This window comes from Anomaloglossus baeobatrachus, chromosome 1 (assembly GCF_048569485.1).
Source record: "Anomaloglossus baeobatrachus isolate aAnoBae1 chromosome 1, aAnoBae1.hap1, whole genome shotgun sequence".
NCBI classification, from domain to species: domain Eukaryota; kingdom Metazoa; phylum Chordata; class Amphibia; order Anura; family Aromobatidae; genus Anomaloglossus; species Anomaloglossus baeobatrachus.
The window spans coordinates 846,950,116-846,969,853 of NC_134353.1; the positions used below are offsets into that span (position 1 = coordinate 846,950,116).

Below are 19,738 nucleotides of genomic sequence, written 5' to 3' on the forward strand. Positions count from 1 at the left end.
GTGATTGTAGACTGTGCACCGTGTGATGTCAGTGATTGTGGACCGTGCACCGTGTGATGTCAGTGATTGTAGACCGTGCACCGTGTGTGATGTCAGTGATTGTAGACCGTGCACCGTGTGTGATGTCAGTGATTATAGACCTTGTACTGTGTGTGATGTCAATGATTGTAGACCGTGCACCGTGTGTGATGTCAGTGATTATAGACCTTGTACCGTGTGTGATGTCAATAATTGTAGACCGTGCACCGTGTGTGATGTCAGTGATTGTAGACCGTGCACCGTGTGTGATGTCAGTGATTATAGACCTTGTACTGTGTGTGATGTCAATGATTGTAGACCTTGTACTGTGTGTGATGTCAATGATTGTAGACCGTGCACCGTGTGTGATGTCAGTGATTGTAGACTGTGCACCGTGTGTGATGTCAGTGATTGTAGACCGTGCACCGTGTGTGATGTCAGTGATTGTAGACCGTGCACAGTGTGTGATGTCAGTGATTATAGACCTTGTACTGTGTGTGATGTCAATGATTGTAGACCGTGCACCGTGTGTGATGTCAGTGATTATAGACCTTGTACCGTGTGTGATGTCAATAATTGTAGACCGTGCACCGTGTGTGATGTCAGTGATTGTAGACCGTGCACCGTGTGTGATGTCAGTGATTATAGACCTTGTACTGTGTGTGATGTCAATGATTGTAGACCTTGTACTGTGTGTGATGTCAATGATTGTAGACCGTGCACCGTGTGTGATGTCAGTGATTGTAGACTGTGCACCGTGTGTGATGTCAGTGATTGTAGACCGTGCACCGTGTGTGATGTCAGTGATTGTAGACCGTGCACAGTGTGTGATGTCAGTGATTATAGACCTTGTACTGTGTGTGATGTCAATGATTGTAGACCGTGCACCGTGTGTGATGTCAGTGATTATAGACCTTGTACCGTGTGTGATGTCAATAATTGTAGACCGTGCACCGTGTGTGATGTCAGTGATTGTAGACCGTGCACCGTGTGTGATGTCAGTGATTATAGACCTTGTACTGTGTGTGATGTCAATGATTGTAGACCGTGCACCGTGTGTGATGTCAGTGATTGTAGACTGTGCACCGTGTGATGTCAGTGATTGTGGACCGTGCACCGTGTGATGTCAGTGATTGTAGACCGTGCACCGTGTGTGATGTCAGTGATTGTAGACCGTGCACCGTGTGTGATGTCAGTGATTATAGACCTTGTACTGTGTGTGATGTCAATGATTGTAGACCGTGCACCGTGTGTGATGTCAGTGATTATAGACCTTGTACTGTGTGTGATGTCAATGATTGTAGACCGTGCACCGTGTGTGATGTCAGTGATTGTAGACTGTGCACCGTGTGTGATGTCAGTGATTGTAGACCGTGCACCGTGTGTGATGTCAGTGATTGTAGACCGTGCACAGTGTGTGATGTCAGTGATTATAGACCTTGTACTGTGTGTGATGTCAATGATTGTAGACCGTGCACCGTGTGTGATGTCAGTGATTATAGACCTTGTACCGTGTGTGATGTCAATAATTGTAGACCGTGCACCGTGTGTGATGTCAGTGATTGTAGACCGTGCACCGTGTGTGATGTCAGTGATTATAGACCTTGTACTGTGTGTGATGTCAATGATTGTAGACCGTGCACCGTGTGTGATGTCAGTGATTGTAGACTGTGCACCGTGTGATGTCAGTGATTGTGGACCGTGCACCGTGTGATGTCAGTGATTGTGGACCGTGCACCGTGTGATGTCAGTGATTGTAGACCGTGCACCGTGTGTGATGTCAGTGATTGTAGACCGTGCACCGTGTGTGATGTCAGTGATTGTAGACCGTGCACCGTGTGTGATGTCAGTGATTGTAGACCGTGCACCGTGTGTGATGTCAGTGATTGTAGACCGTGCACCGTGTGTGATGTCAGTGATTGTAGACCGTGCACCGTGTGTGATGTCAGTGATTATAGACCGTGCACCGTGTGATGTCAGTGATTGTAGACCGTGCACCGTGTGTGATGTCAGTGATTGTAGACCGTGCACCGTGTGTGATGTCAGTGATTGTAGACCGTGCACCGTGTGTGATGTCAGTGATTGTAGACCGTGCACCGTGTGTGATGTCAGTGATTGTAGACCGTGCACCGTGTGTGATGTCAGTGATTGTAGACCGTGCACCGTGTGTGATGTCAGTGATTGTAGACCGTGCACCGTGTGTGATGTCAGTGATTGTAGACCGTGCACCGTGTGTGATGTCAGTGATTGTAGACCGTGCACCGTGTGTGATGTCAGTGATTGTAGACCGTGCACCGTGTGTGATGTCAGTGATTGTAGACCGTGCACCGTGTGTGATGTCAGTGATTGTAGACCGTGCACCGTGTGTGATGTCAGTGATTGTAGACCGTGCACCGTGTGTGATGTCAGTGATTGTAGACCGTGCACCGTGTGTGATGTCAGTGATTGTAGACCGTGCACCGTGTGTGATGTCAGTGATTGTAGACCGTGCACCGTGTGTGATGTCAGTGATTGTAGACCGTGCACCGTGTGTGATGTCAGTGATTGTAGACCGTGCACAGTGTGTGATGTCAGTGATTGTAGACCGTGCACCGTGTGTGATGTCAGTGATTGTAGACCGTGCACCGTGTGTGATGTCAGTGATTGTAGACCGTGCACAGTGTGTGATGTCAGTGATTGTAGACCGTGCACCGTGTGTGATGTCAGTGATTGTAGACCGTGCACCGTGTGTGATGTCAGTGATTGTAGACCGTGCACCATGCATGATGTCAGTGATTGTGGACCGTGCATGGTGTCAATGACTGCAGAGCGCTTTTGAATATGTTGGTGCTATATAAACAATAAACAAATAAAACATAACGTTCTCACCTGAGACGTTTCCGCCATCTTCTGTTCAAAGTCCGATTTTGCAGCAGCATATTTCTCCACGCAGGACTTGTAGCTCTCTGTGGCTTTTTTGGCTTTTATTGCAGCCTAAAATAAATGAAGCATACAAAAAAGAATTAAAAAACAAGTAATTGTGGAGGTAATGTGACATGTTCATCTGATGTGTCACACTTGTCTATAGTATGTAACAGAATTTCAACAAGTATAATAAGTCTTAAAACTATGAGACCCCTCATGTAATCCCTTACTCCTCTACTTCTTACACAGACGGTGCACGCTGGTCACTAATAGCAGTAATAGCAGACATTACACTCGCATGGAGGGAGGTCACTAACAGGTTAGGTTAAAAAAACATTAAGTATATTATAATCTCCACCTCCAGTAAAAACAAATACTTTATGCAATGGTCACCAGATATGTGCATGAGTGGATCGTGACAAATCCATATCTTTATTGTTCTAGCATGGGTGGAGACCGAAATACAGGGTTTATATTAGCCGGGCAAACCCTTTCCCACATATCCAGTGACATTAAAACCAAAACTGTGATGAGCACTGCACATTCGTAAGAGCGCAGCACACATGATGACCGGGTAGTACAGTCCAAGTAAATGTACCGTACAGCACTGGATCCTGCTGCGAGGCTTGGTATTTACTAACGGGTAAAACAGACTCTGGCGGGTCTTTAGTCAAGTGACAAAATGGCTACAAACCTCATCAGCAAAGAGTCCAAATAAATCGCAACTAAAGTAAAGCTCCCGTGAAAGTGTTAACCCTTAGTTGCTTTCGTACTGATTGCCTACGTGCTTTTCTTTCGCCGCAGTCTCCGCTATCAGCACCGCTCCAGTCCTCATCTGCACCCTGAGCCACTGTCACAAGGCAGGAGACTCACTGAGGCTGTCATAGCAAACCATTGCAAATAATGACTTCCACATCACACGACACCATGTGATACGGCTAGATGTTAAAGGGAACCTGTCAGGTGCAATTAGCATCCAGAGCCACGAGCAGTTCTGGGTGCATATTGCTAATCCCTGCCTAACCGTCCCTGTATACACTAGTATAGTCAGCCCCCCTTAGCATGTAAGCACACCCCTTTTGGCGCTAATGAATGCGCAGCATCAGAGACATGGTCAATCTCATCGCTCTCTGCTGCCACCGCACGAGACACTGTATTTCAGCTCAGTACACATGATCAAAATTCCCGGACTTGCAGTAGTCATGCGTACTATAAAGCCGGGTGTACGAGGCTTGGCTTCAAACTAGTGTAGTGCACATGACTGGAAGCGCGAGGATGTTCTGCGCACTGAGCCGAAAAACAGGGGTGGCAGCAGAGGTCAGAGCGATCATGCCTCTGACGCTACGTATGGGGCGTGCTAACATGCTAAGGGGACTGACTAGCCAAGGGAAGTAACGCTCTTACGACTAGTCCCTGCGCTCATTAGCATATGATAAAAGATTATTTTCTAAAGATCTCTATGTATGCCACTAGATACAGGGAGTTAGGCAGGGATTAGAAATATGCATCCAGAACTGCTCGTGGTTCTGGGTGGAGATTGCACCTGACAGGTTCCCTTTAAGTACTGGTAACGTGTGCATAATCTGATGAATGGGACAGATGTTATTTTGTGCTCTTGTTCCGACAGGTATCAGTAGATGTGATGTGACCTGCCCTACTCTCCCCTCCATACAGACGTGAGCAGAGCAGGACTAACCCTTTAAGGAAGTATTGACCTTCTGAAGTGGTTGTGTAACTATAATCTCCTCCCTGACCAGAGGAGTGAAGAGATATCTACATGGTGGATTTAGACAACCGCTTGACACCCAGCTAGTACTGGGCATGGGACCCAATAATTAGAATAGGACTAGTGATGAGCGAGCACTACCATGCTTGATCAGCTATTGCTCTACCAGAGTATATTGTAAGTCAATGGGAAACGCAAACACTTTTCTGGAAGATTTCCCAGAAAAATGCTTGAGTTTCCCATTGACTTCCACTACACTCGGGTACTACCCGTGGGAGATTTAAAAGAGAGTATTTACTGGTTGTCAGGTAGTATAAGGGCTGTCACCCACAAACAGCTATAGCGAAGATATAACAGATGAATGTAAAAGACGACGACTGATATTTTAGTTGTTATTTGCTTTTTCGGGGGTACATGCTAGGTATAAAAACATTTCAGGATGTGACTGTGTCCTAGAAGTACAGACAGGCGTTCTTCTCCAGGACCGTGAAAAATGAGCAGCTGAACTCTTGAGTAATCCTTCAGCATTGAGGTACTTCCACTGCTCACTGAAGGATGCCATGTTGTCTCTTTACAAGCCTCATCTGGCAGATTCTCACACGTTATCATTACCTTTTCTATCTCTTTTGGGGCGGCTCCTTCCTTCTTCAGCCTCTCATGCTCCACACACTTGATGTTGTACAGTTCCTTGGCTTTTTGCAGCAACTGTGTAGTACTCTGGATAGTTTGTACGGCCTCCAAGGTTCCTGATACTTCCTCCTTCGTCTGCCAAATGTAGACAAAGGGAAACCGGTTGGTATTAAGATCCAATAATTCTTAATGGCAGTAAATAAACCTGTGCATTACAATACCGACCTTCTTATGTGCCTTCAGCTGCTCTTCCCCATACTTCTGTAGGTCTTTAATAAGCTCCTGCAATTTTTTGACAAGTTCTAGATGGCAAGTGGCAAGCTTTTCTGTCGATATTTTGAAGACATCCCATACCGGCCCAAACGTCCTACAACACATAAGATATAGCATCCGGAAAAGAACAACACAAAAGGAAACATGGGCCCCGAATGATGACTAACGTACCCAAGCTGTGTACAGTTGCTGGTAGACTTGGCGAGTTTTGTCATTGATCGGGAGTAAGCTTCTTCGATTGCTGATCTGTAAAACAAAAAGACAAAGCATTAGGCCGGGGCCACACACGACACTAGTGCAATGTTCGCATGACACTCTGCTCGATCTGGCAGCACAGCAGGAGCAGAGTGTCATGCTAGTATCCCTGCGACTGAGGTCCGACTGTGCGAGCGGACCTCAGCTGCGGGGGGCAGTCCAGCTCTTAGGAGGGGTGGGCCGGCACGGAGGAGGAGAGGGAAGGATTTCTCTCCCTCTCTCCTCTGTAGCCGGCTATTGCGATTCTCGCTCTGCATGCGCGGTACACCGGTGTACTGCGAGTGCAGTGTGATTTTTCTCTCGCCCCATTCACTTGAATGGGTGCGAGAGAAAGAGTCTCGTATTACAGTCGCAGCATGCATTGTTTTCTCGGTCCGATTAGGGCTGAGAAAATAATCGCTCATCTGTGCTGACACACAGGCTAATATTGGTCCGAGTGGAATGCGATGTTTTATCGCACTCCACTCGCACCGATTTTCTCGCCGTGTGGCTTAGGCCTAAAATGGGTTGTGAGGGTTCGCCATGAGGACATCTGGTGCTAACACATGGGGGTAACTACTTTTGGTCTGTCAGCAGTTAACTGGAGGGAAGAGCTATTACAAGAAGTGTTGATCTCTCTGGACCTGGCACGTCCATACAATATACCGACAGATAATTACTTCAATGGATATCACAGAAGGTTGTGTTCACACGTTACATTTTTGCAGTGTTTTTTAATGCTTTTTTATGTAAATAAGGCTAGTTTCAAACTTGCGTTGGACGGGATCCGTAGCATTGCGTTGAGTTACGCATGCAACGGATGCGTTACATATAGTGGCACAACGCATGCTACAGATCGTACAAAATAACGCAATCCGTTGTAGGTTTTTTTCCTTGACTTTACACATCTGAGCATGCACAGTTGTGTAAAGACAGCTGCGTTAACGGCATCCGTCAAATGACGGATTCTAACGGAATCTGCCACCATAGGCGTCCATTATAAAAACAACGGACGCCGACGGAATCCTGCAGGTTGCGTTTTTTTGACACTCCGCCAAGTGCAGAAAAACGCTACATGCAGCGTTCCATCCGCCCGACACTCACTGACGGTCAGCTTCAAAACAACTGATGCGCTGCGGGGCGGATGCAATGCAAGACCATCCGTTGCTATCCGTAGCTAATAGAAGTCTATGAGGAATATAACGGTTTCCTGTAACGGTTACCGTAATTCCTCAAGGCGGCGGATAGCAACGGATCCCGTCCAACGCAAGTGTGAAACTAGCCTTAAAAGAAGCTTTTTTAGCTATGAGATTTTAGAAATCCTGGCTGAATTGGAAAACTGCTTCTTTTTTGAATACAGCGACATGTGTCAATTGTTTCAGCATTTTTTCCCCAAAGAATGAGTGCAAAAAAATGCTGCTAAAAATGCAACCGCTGTGTTTTTTTGCTGCTTTTTTGGTGATTGAAAGTAACTTTGTTAAACATATAATGTAGACAATTTCCACAAGTAATCTACACCAAAAAATGCAGACAAATCTTTTTTTTATACTGACAAGAAAGCAGATTTTGGCTGCAGAAAAAGCAGCAAAAAAAGCCAAGTGTGAACATAGGTGTGCGCTTCAGATCGCTTCAAAACTTTCTGCAGTGACTGTACGCAACGTGCGCACATAGCCTTACACCTTTTGTGCACATTTCCCTAAACATTACAGCAGATTGCTGGGGTCCGGGTAAAACCTATAATCAGCTTGTTTTGGAGAATAGTCCTGTCTGGCTATGTGCTTGACCTTCAGCAGTTATTGAAGAAGTAACGTAGCATTAAGTGAATAGCCCTCCATGTAATCCATGCAACCGCCGGGCCCAACAGAGCAGAAGTCACTCAAAGTGGCTTTCTGTTATCGATCAGTGGACCCTGCCTTATTAGACCGTATGGGCAGAATATGAGCTACGAATTTAACGGTGTGTGCCAAAAGACAATGAAGGACATAAATCACATGCACAGTCTTAGTTTGTGTGTACGGGTACAGCTTCATTTACATTTGTGCCAAACGCATACATAACACTGGAGGTGACAGGAGCAGAAACAGAAAATCTACAGTCACAGACAAAAGTTTTGAGAACGACACTAATTTTCATTTTCAGATTCCTGCTTCAGGGCTTCGATATTTTAGCAAGATGTTTCTGTGGTCTTTGAAGTCAATTCATAAGTTTTACACTTTTAATGGCAAATACATCAAGTTTATGTAAAGACTCAATATTTACTTTCATGACCCTTATTTCACACAACTTCTACAATTTGCCCTGGCAGCTGGATTTCACATTGTTATTTAATCAGTGCTTGATTGTCCACCCGCTATTTGAACGCTGACCACAGGTTCTCAATCTATATCTATCTATATATCTGAAGACCCACCTCTTCCGACAAGCCTACAACCTGCCGTAACCCTCTGTCTGATACAGCGCTGCACGACCATCCCTACCTTCACCTACTGTATCCTCACCTATCCCTTGTGGACTGTGAGCCCTCGCGGGCAAGGACCTGTCTCCGCCTTGTATTGTTTATGATTATTGTACTTGTCCCTATTATGTGTACCCCTTTCACGAAATGGAATTGATGGCACAATAATAATAATAATAATAATAATAATAATAATAATAATAATAATAATAATAATAATAATAATAATAATAATAATAATAATAATAATAATAATAATAATAATAATAATAATAATTATATATATATATATATATATATATATATATATATATATATATATATATATATATATATATATATATATATATATATATATATATCTATATATCTATATCTATATCTATATATATATATTTTCATTATATATCTCTATATCTATATATATTCACATTTTTCCAAGCATGGCGGTGTGAGTATGGAAGGTTTGAGTGGTGGAGGCGGATCTGGGGAGGTGGAGCACATGGTCAGGTGATCTGTAACTTCCCACTAGGTACATATAATTCAATTACCCACGTTAGCTCTTTACTAGCTGCAGGGTTATGTGAGTCAGTAGTCTGTGTAGATTCCCCCACAGGTAATTGTATTACACTAATCATTAGTATCTAAACAACTATAGCCTGGGGTATTTTGTATGTCATATGACTTTATCTCTGCAGCGAGGGTTTTTTGTATAGGAGGCTATTGTTGATGCCCTGTTGGTGCTGAAACCACTGATGTCTAAATTGACTCTAAGGCTATGTGCCCACGTTGCGTTCTGTCCCTGCAGAGATTTCTGCAGCGATTTGAACAGCACACGTGCGCTTCAAATCTCTGCAGAAACACTGCGTAATGAAAAGCCGATTTCATGCGCTCTGGATGCAGCTCCTTCCATAGACAGAGCAAGGGCTGCATGTAAAGCGCACAAAAGACGTGACATGTCACTTCTTAGAACGCAGCGCTTTGGCAGTAGCCAAAGCGCTGCGTTCTAATACGCCACGTGAGCATGGATTAGGCACAATATTCTTAGATTGTGCTGGGGACGCAGGACACATGCAGTTATGCTGCGGTGCAGATCGCAGCGTAACTGCATGAAAATACGCTACGTGGGCACATAGCCTAACTGCAATATGAATTACAAATAAGTTTAGGTTTCTTGACACCAAAAGGGAAACAGCAAAATGAAAAAAAAAGCCTGCTTAGGCAATCGATTGAAATCTGTGGTGTATTATGAATGAGGGTTAATTGTAGTTATATAGGAATAAGATTGTGATATTTTCCTCGTGGATAAAAATACATTATAATATTTATTTGATAATATTCGTGATTTACAGTCATATGAAAAAGTTTGGGCACCCCTATTAATGTTAACCTTTTTTCTTTATAACAATTTGGGTTTTTTGCAACAGCTATTTCAGTTTCATACATCTAATAACTGATGGACTGAGTAATATTTCTGGATTGAAATGCGGTTTATTGTACTAACAGAAAATGTGCAATCCGCATTTAAACAAAATTTGACCGGTGCAAAAGTATGGGCACCCTTATCAATTTCTTGATTTGAACACTCCTAACTACTTTTTACTGACTTACTAAAGCACTAAATTGGTTTTGTAACCTCATTGAGCTTTGAACTTCATAGGCAGGTGTATCCAATCATGAGAAAAGGTATTTAAGGTGGCCACTTGCAAGTTGTTCTCCTATTTGACTCTCCTATGAAGAGTGGCATCATGGGCTCCTCAAAACAACTCTCAAATTATCTGAAAACAAAGATTATTCAACATAGTTGTTCAGGGGAAGGATACAAAAAGTTGTCTCAGAGATTTAAACTGTCAGTTTCCACTGTGAGGAACATAGTAAGGAAATGTAAGAACACAGGTACAGTTCTTGTTAAGCCCAGAAGTGGCAGGCCAAGAAAAATATCAGAAAGGCAGAGAAGAAGAATGGTGAGAACAGTCAAGGACAATCCACAGACCACCTATAAAGACCTGCAGCATCATCTTGCTGCAGATGGTGTCAATGTGCATCGGTCAACAATACAGAGCACGTTGCACAAGGAGAAACTGTATGGGAGAGTGATGCGAAAGAAGCAGTTTCTGCAAGCACGCCACAAACAGACGCCTGAGGTATGCAAAAGCACAATTGGACAAGCCAGTTACATTTTGGAAGAAGGTCCTGTGGACTGATGAAACAAAGATTGAGTTGTTTGGTCATACAAAAAGCCGTTATGCATGGAGGCAAAAACACACGGCATTCCAAGAAAAGCACTTGCTACCCACAGTAAAATTTGGTGGAGTTCCATTATGCTTTGGGGCTGTGTGGCCAATGCCAGCACCGAGAATCTTGTTAAAGTTGAGGGTCGCATGGATTCAACTCAGTATCAGCAGATTCTTGACAATAATGTGCAAGAATCAGTGACAAAGTTGAAGTTACACAGGGGATGGATATTTCAGCAAGACAATGATCCAAAACACAGCTCCAAATCTACTCAGGGATTCATGCAGAGGAACAATTACAATGTTCTGGAATGGCCATACCAGTCCCCAGACCTGAATATCATTGAAAATCTGTGGGATGATTTGAAGCGTGCTGTCCATGCTCGGCGACCATCAAACTTAACTGAACTGGAATTGTTTTGTAAACAAGAATGGTCAAATATACCTTCATCCAGGATCCAGGAACTCATTAAAAGCTACAGGAAGCGACTAGAGGCTGTTATTTTTGCAAAAGGAGGATCTACAAAATAATAATGTCACTTTTATGTTGAGGTGCCCATACTTTTGCACTGGTCAAATTTTGTTTAAATGCGGATTGCACATTTTCTGTTAGTACAATAACCTCATTCCAATCCAGAAATATTACTCAGTCCATCAGTTATTAGATATATGAAACTGACATAGCTGTTGCAAAAACCCAAATTGTTATAAAGAAAAAAGGTTAACATTAATAGGGGTGCCCAAATTTTTTCATATGACTGTAATTTCGGATGTTATCCTGGGATCAGGTGTTCTGCTCTGTGGGTTTTTCCTGTTTTTAATTGATTTTGGAATATCAATAAAGTTTCTACTGTTATAAAAAAAATATATGTATACGCTTTCACTTCGTACCTAACCAATATTACTGGTTGGGTTGTTGGTATTGGATCTGGGGTGGAGCCTGGGCAGAGTCTCAAGAGGGCCCAAAAATTTTGCCAGTATGGAGTCCTGAAATTCCTAGTGACGGCCCTGATTGTACTTCAAAAACCATGGAAACATCTGACTAAAAAATCAAAAAAAACTGAAGCAGCAAACTGTGTAAAAACCAAAATCTGTCAATCTCACAACTTTTGGCTACAACTGTGTATGATTATCTAAAACATTTAGGCTGTGCTCACATCAGCCATTCATGCCTCGGACTATGACAATGCCTGAAAAAAAGTGATTCAGAGGTGTCCCCCACTGAGCCACCGACCACAGAGGAAGAGGCCAAAATATGAAATTTGGACAGAATAGAGTGGAGTACTCTACAGTCCCTGACAGATGTTCTGTCGCTTATCCATGTTATGTAAATAAAAGCTTATAATCTGACTTTAAATTCATCCATTGGTTTCATAAATTACTCTTTTGAAAGCCAAAACCCTCCCAAATTTGGTTTAGGTTATGAAAATAAAGTTGTTGCAAAGCTGAAATATTGATCATTTAATGAACACAAAAAGGTCATATTTTGGCAAGACAAAAGTTTTGTCGCCTTGTCATATAATGCACCCAATCCTAGTTTACATCCTCACCTGTGCTCACTAAATGATCGGTTAATTAGTGAGTGTGTATAAAAAGAAACCCAGCACCCCAGACCTTCAGCTGAACTTCAATTTGACCTCTGACAACATGCCAAAAATCCACCCTGCGACCAAAGCCTTGATTATCAAGAGGCTGAAGACCAAATCCACTGCAGAGGTGGCTGGCACCTTTAATGTGTCTCAGCATCAAGTTCAAAGAATTAAAAAAAAGATTTGAAGAGACTGGAGATGTTTTTGACAAGCCCAGGTCCGGCACACCCCGCAAGACAACTGCTCAGGAGGAACGTTTGTTAGTTAGAAAATTCAAAGCCAGCCCCTCTTCCACTGCAGCAGAGCTCCAAAAGGCCTGGTCACCTCAAGTCCCTGTGTCAACTATAACAGTTTGTAGGATTCTGTCTCGAAATGGCCTCCATGGTCGAATCAGTGCCCAGAAGCAAACAACAAAATTCCTCCTGGCAAAGAAGATCAAGATGCTTAAGGACTGGCCAGCCCAGTCACCACACATGAACATCATTGAGCATGTTTAGGGTAGGATGAAAGAGGAAGCTTGCAAGACAAAACCAAAGAATCTAGATGAACTCTGGGAGGCATGTAAGACTGCATTCTTTGCTAATCCTGATGACTTCATCAATAAATTGTATGAATCATTGTTGAACCGCAAGGATGCAGTCCTTCAAGCTCATGGCAGTCACACAAAATATGAAATATCTGGCTCTAATAGCACCACAACTTCATTCACCAATGTTATGCAACATATCTTTGTATTAGAAGTTAATTATTTGTTTGAATTTCACATTACTTTCTGTGGGCGACAAAGCTTTTGTCTTGCCAAAATCTGACCTTTCTGTGTTCATTAAATGATCAATATTTCAGCTTTGCAGCAACTTTATTTTCATAACCTAAACCACATTTGGGAGGGTTTCAGCTTTCAAAAGAGTAATTTATAAAACCAATGGATGAATTTAAAGTCAGGTTATAAGCTTTTATTTACATAACATGGATAAGCGACAGAACTTCTCTCAGGTACTGTACTATCGAAAAAGCATTTGTTTGAATATGCTGGAAAAACAAGCAGATTCCTGGAGGCAACAACTCACAAGGTATAAACGAACGTCTTTGCAACAGATAAAACACGGGTTTCCGTTTAAGGCCTTGAGATATCTAAGTATTTATAACAAACATGGCGTAAAAGCTTTGAAAAATCACGTCTTTTTGCACAACACAAGGTTGGGCAGAGATATTGCAATTTTTGGGATTTTCATGACTGTTTCGGTCAGCTTTGCAAAAGTAAGCAAAGCTGGGGAAGAAGGAGGCAGGACGGGGTATGGTGACACCCGAATGTCTGGGGTAATATTTGCAGCGACACCCGAGTGTCTGGGTAAGGTTTGCGGAGGCACCCGCATGTCCGGGGTAAGCTTTGCGGCGAGGCGTGCACCATGTTTCAGACACTCCTAATTCATTAAGAGGCATGCACCACTTAATGAATCGGTGTGGCTGACTTCAACACGTCCCCTCAAAGACAGGGATGAATGAAGCTGGCCTAGATGAATGGCACTCTGGCCTAGATGACTTGGGGACTATGTCTCAACTATGTTGGCTGCAGGAGGAGGACCTCCATTGATTTTAATATTATGGCTGATTGGTATATAATTAATAGTCAATATTTCCAACCTTGGGTAACATTTAAGACATCTTCCCACTAGTACAAGCTATAGAAGTGTGACTAGTGAGAGTACAACTGAAGGAACATTCATCGTGCTGAGAACAAGATTATGGTGGCGTTGGAATCTAACCATGCAGATAAATGTCCAATCAAACAATTGGCAGATAAGGAAACAGAATGAGTCCCCAACATTTGCCCCCCCCCCCACTAATATCTCTTTGAGAAGCTATAAAACACGGATGCCTCTGCTCTGTGACAGTCATTGCACTGGCTACCCATATATCACAGGATCCAATTCAAACTGCTTGTTCTCACCCAGAAAGTTCTCCACACTGCGGCACCCCCCATACATCTCCACCCTCCTCTCTGTCTATCACCCCACCCGTTCTCTACGCTCTGCAAACGATGTTCGACTAACTTCCACACTAATCCGAACCACTCACTCCCGGATCCAAGGCTTCTCCCGAGCTGCACCAATCCTCTGGAACGCTCTACCCCAAGAAGCTAGGATGAATCACAACTTACTCAGCTTCAGACGCTCCCTAATAACGCATCTTTTTTATGGCAGCTTATCACACTCCCTAGCCAAACTAAACTCACATACTCCCTCCACAACTTCTCAGAACATAATCCCACGTCAAACTCCATGGCACCCAAATGCAGCTAAATGTTCTGGCCAACTGGTCCAGGAAGCCTTTATCTATCCCCCATTTCCTTGAGATGGCTGGATTGTCATTGTAAATAAGCACTTTTACCTTAACCCCCCCCCCTCATTTCATTGTAGATTGTAAGCTCTCACGAGCAGGGTTGTCTTTTTCCCTCTAAATATTGTATTTTCTATAACTGTTACTTGTTTGTATATGATCCTACTGAGTTTAAAAGCGCTGTGGAATATGTTGGCGCTATATAAAGATTCTTATTATTATTATATCCATAAACTCAATAATGAGTAATGGGAGTTGGATAGTCTTTGGCAATATGGAAGTACAGCAGCATATAGAGTCCTGTGGGTCAGATTCCTAAGTAAACCAACACTGATGGCCAGAACCCCCCCAGCCTACGGGGTGACCGTGAAACAACTACCCGTGATTACATTTGTCCCAGGATTACATGGGACATCCCAGAGCAGCATGGAGACAAGCACAATAGAGAACTGAGTTTTAGGAGAGGCGTTATGTCATACTACAAGTGTTGGCAAACGTCAAAACCATTGTGTATTGCCAACAATTTAGATGCAATATTACGGGAATAAATAGGACACAGCTGGAATGACAAAGCCGGGGCTGTCTCCAGTTACGAGAGGAATAATGAGAGGCTGACACTGCGTCACTCCATAGATCTCATGTGTCGGATGACCGGCCGTGTTTTCAGATCCAGACATAAACAACAAGTCCTGAGAGGGACAATATAAAAATGTACAATTCCTACGTTTTCATATAGGATTGATCAGTAATAAACAGGTACCCCCTGGTGTAATTGTGGCTATACACTATGGGCTTGATTTGTTTAGAACACGTCTGCTGGCGTAAGATGTGCCAATGCCAATAAGAGGAGCGCGCCCTGAGCAAATTAGGAGTATCTTACAAATGTTATGAACTTCCACTGAAAATATTATTCCGGTCTGTGAATTTCGCAACATTTCGAGGTATTTTACACCAGAAAACTGTCAAAAAAGCCTCTGGATGAATTGGGTCCTAATATTTATAATAATAATATATATAACATCCAGCCCCTCTCCAGGCCGTTTGCCTTTACTGACAGTAGTGAAAGAATAGCTTATGTATACAACACACTGATACCAGCGCAGACCTGTAACAGGAGCCACTTGTGTAACGTAATATCACACTATCACCTATGAGTGGTATTACTGAAAAGTGGGAGTATTTAGAAACAACAGCCACAAAGTGCAGACCATGTAAGGTTACAGGGTGGGATCACTGAGTGCTCAGAGACATAGTGCATAAAGTCACCATCGCTCTGCTGACCACAAAACCTCCCCTGAGATCATCAGCACAAAACTGTATGCCGGGGCTTCATGGCATAGGTTTCCATAACTAAGCAGATACATGCAGTCCTTACATCACCAAGCACAATGCTCAGCGTCAGATGAAGTGGCTTAAAGCACAGCGCCATCGTCTCTGAGCAGTAGAAATTTGTCTGTGGAGTGATGAATCACGTCTCTGTTTCTATGAGTCTGATGGAAAAGTCTGGTTAATGCTAATGCCACGAGAATGACATCAGTGGAGTGCAAAGTTTTTGAGGGCATTGTAAGAGAGGACATGTAAAAATGTATGGAGAGAATCACTGCATACTCTTATTTCAATATGCAAAGTCTTGAATCACAGACGTGGTACATACAAAATAATGAAGACAACAGGGACGTTGTTTCGACCTAATCGGTCTTGATCAGTGTCACTCTGACAGACGTGAAGTCCTGCCGGCTCTCCCATGCCTGAGACTCTACACCAGGCTGAGCTACGAGAGAGCCAGCAGGACTTCATGTCAAAGTGACACTGTGATCAAGACCGATTAGGTCGAAACAACGTCCCGGTTGTCTTCATTATTTTGTAAGTACCACAATTAAAGAGTTTTCTTATTGAAATAAGAATGTGCAGTCATTCTCTCCATATTGCTACAAGGGTTATTTATCCTTTCACTGGCACCTAGACATTATCGCTGAGTGAACACTAATCTATCTATGCAAGAATATATTGCAGAGAATATTATAATAACGGACACCAGCATGGATTCAGAAAGATAACATGTCTAGACAACATATTGGGGTTCTATGAGGCAAGTGTAAATATAGATGGATATTGGTAATGCAGCTGATGTGATTTGGACTTTGCAAAGGCATTTGATACTGTACCACAATCTCATAATGAAGCTCCAGAAGCAAGGACTAGGGGAAACTATATGCAACTGGGTAAGCAATTGGCTAAAAGATAGGAAACAAAAAATAGTCATAAATGGTGCATTCTCTAATTAGTTTATAGTCAGCAGTGGGGACCGCAGGGATCTGTGCTAGAACCAATTCTTTATAATCTCTTTATTAATGACCTTGTGGATGGGAGTGAGATTAAAGTGTCAGTCTTTGATGACGACACCAAACTATGTAGGATATTAAAAACTGACCTTGATAGTACAATATTACAAAAAGATCTGGATAAAATGTCAGAAAGGGCAAATGAGATTTAAATGTTTATTAACCCCTTCACGACCGCGGGCAGTAAAATTACGTCCTATTTTAACGTGACTTAACGACCAGGGACGTAATTTTACTGCCTAAACTTCATTTGATTGCCGTGGCCATAGCAACGGCTTTCAAATGATGTCCCCTGCTGTTTCTTACAGCAGGGGACCTTTGCTTGACCCCATAGGCGATCGATGTGATTGGCTGTTCAAATCGGAAGCGCCAATCACATTGATCACGCTGTTTTCGGCAAAAAAAAATGCCAAAAATAGTGTGATCTTGTAAAATCCAGCTAGGACCGGGGCTGCAGCAGCTCCGATCATTGGCTGGAAGCAAGCAGACACCGTGGCCCCCTCTGCAGCACTGATTGGAGCGATCGTGCTATGACGCGCAATCGCTCCAATCAGTGTGCAGTGGGGCGGGCAGATCTGCCGGTGGCCGCCCTCCCCAGGCCTGTGCTGGTCTGGGGACCCTCCCCCAACATGTCTGCAGCGTGCAGCACTGGCTGGTACTAGTGGTACCACGCCACCACTGCTGCTGCCGCTGCTGTCACGTCACTTCGCAGGAGCGGTGAGTATTGTGCTCACCTTGCAGCCCCTGCGCGCTCCCGTAATGGCCCCTGCTCGTGCCCCCTGCGATCTGCCCCCCCCCCCCGACATCCCGATCTGCCCCCCCCGACATCCCGATCTGCCCCCCCGCCATCTCTATTCTGCAGCTCCTCCGGTATCCCTCCTCCCCTGCTCTCTTGCAGCCCCTGCGCGCTCTTGTGATTTGCTCCTGCGCGCTCCCGTAAAGGCCCCTGCCCGTGCCCCCCTGCGATCTGCCCCCCGCCATCCCGATCTGCCCCCCCGACATCCCGATCTGCCCCCCGCCATCTCTATTCTGCAGCTCCTCCGGTATCCCTCCTCCCCTGCTCTCTTGCAGCCCCTGCGCGGTCTTGTGATTTGCTCCTGCGCGCTCCCGTAATGGCCCCTGCCCGTGCCCCCTGCGATCTGCCCCCCCACATCCCGATCTGCCCTCCGACATCCCGATCTGCCCCCCCCCAGACATCCCGATCTGCCCCCAGACATCCCGATCTGCCCCCAGACATCCCCGTCTGCCCCCAGACATCCCCGTCTGCCCCCAGACATCCCCGTCTGCCCCCAGACATCCCCGTCTGCCCCCAGACATCCCCGTCTGCCCCCAGACATCCCCGTCTGCCCCCAGACATCCCCGTCTGCCCCCAGACATCCCCGTCTGCCCCCAGACATCCCAATCTGCCGGCCTCCCCCGTGATCTCTATTCTGCAGCTCCTCCGGTATCTCCCTCCTCTGCTCTCCCCCTCTGCTCTCCCCCTCCCCCTCTGCTGTCCCCCTCTGCTGTCCCCGTCCCCCTCTGCTGTCCCCCCGACGTCCTCTTACCTGTCTTCACCGGCCGATCACATCTGCCTCCATCGCTGGGTTCTTCTTCCTGGGTCTTCTGCTGAGCTGTCCAACTTCCTGCCTGCTGACTGCTGCTGTAAAGCTGTTCCTTGCCTTCTGTTCCTCCTGCTAAACCTCTGGGTACTGTGAGTATAACTTTTTTTTTTTCTTTTTTTTCCTCTATCCCCTTTCTATTTTTACACCTCATGCGTCCGTGCGTCCCGCCGAGCGCTGATCAGGGATGCAGATAACGTATCTGCATCCGTGGTCAGTTTTCGGCGGGACTTTTTTTCCCGTATTCCCGAAGCTTTTTGTATCGCATCTGTCCGTGCGTCCCGCCGAGCGCTGATCAGGGATACACATAACGGATCGGCATCCCTGCTCAATTTTTGGCGTGACAAAAAGCATCGGGGATACGGAAAAAAGTCACGCCAAAAATTGAGCAGGGATGCCGATCCGTTATGTGCATCCCTGATCAGCGCTCGGCGGGACGCACGGACTGATGCAATACAAAAAGCGTCGTGGATACGGAAAAAAAAGTATCGCATCTGTCCGTGCGTCCCGCTGAGCGCGGATCAACATCCCTGCTCAATTTTTGGCGTGACTTTTTTTTTTTTTTCCGTATCCCCAGCGCTTTTTGTATCTCATCCGACCGTGCCTCCTGCAGCGGCCGATCAGTGCACCGCGTCTGTGCGTTTGAAAAGTCAAATGGCGTTCCTTGTCTTCTGAGCCCCGCCATGCGCCCAAACAATTGATTTCCACCACATGTGAGGTATCTGCGTACTCGGGAAAAATTGCACAATACGTTTTATGGTGCATTTTTTCCTGATACCGTTGTAAAAAGAGAAAAAAAAACAAACTACCTTGTTGCTGCAAAAATTTAAAAATTTTTTTTTAAAAAAAATAAATAATTTTCACGGTTCAACGTTATCAACTTTCAGTGGAGCCCCTGGGGGTACAAGAGGTTCACTAAACATCTAGATAAATTCCTTGAGGGGTCTAGTTCCAAAATGGGGTAATTTGTGTGGGAGCTCCACTGGTCTAAAAACGTGACATGGCGTCCGCTAATGATTCCAATCAATTTTGCTGTCAAATGGTGCCCTTCTCTTCTGAGCCCCGCCATGCGCCCAACAATTACTTTCCACCACATGTGAGGTATCTGCGTACTCAGGAGAAAATGGACAATACGTTTTATGGTGCATTTTTTCCTGATACCCTTGTGAAAAAAAAAAGCTACCTAGTTGAAGCAACAGTTTTGTGGTAAAAAATTTTTTTTTTCTTTTCACGGCTCAACGTTATAAACTTCTGTGAAGCCCCCAGGTGTTCAAAGTGCTCATCAAACATCTAGAAAAAATATTTGAGGGCTCTAGTTTCCAAAATGGGGTCACTTGTGGGGGAGCTCCATTGTTTAGGCACCTCAGGGGGTCTTCAAACCCGACATTGCGTCCT

The 19,738-nt window shown here is 44.6% G+C and overlaps 1 protein-coding gene across 2 annotated transcripts in view; it reads right to left on the minus strand.

Moving 5' to 3' along the window:
• Window positions 1-19,738, minus strand: part of FCHO2 (FCH and mu domain containing endocytic adaptor 2) — a 235,623-nt gene that overhangs the window by 135,596 nt on the left and 80,289 nt on the right. For both annotated transcript variants that reach the window (XM_075325194.1, XM_075325187.1), the window contains exons 3-6: window positions 5,723-5,797; window positions 5,504-5,645; window positions 5,261-5,413; window positions 2,887-2,991 (exon numbers count right to left, since the gene is read on the minus strand). In XM_075325194.1, coding sequence (XP_075181309.1) covers window positions 2,887-2,991; window positions 5,261-5,413; window positions 5,504-5,645; window positions 5,723-5,797 — 475 coding nt within the window. The remainder of the gene's footprint in view (window positions 1-2,886; window positions 2,992-5,260; window positions 5,414-5,503; window positions 5,646-5,722; window positions 5,798-19,738) is intronic.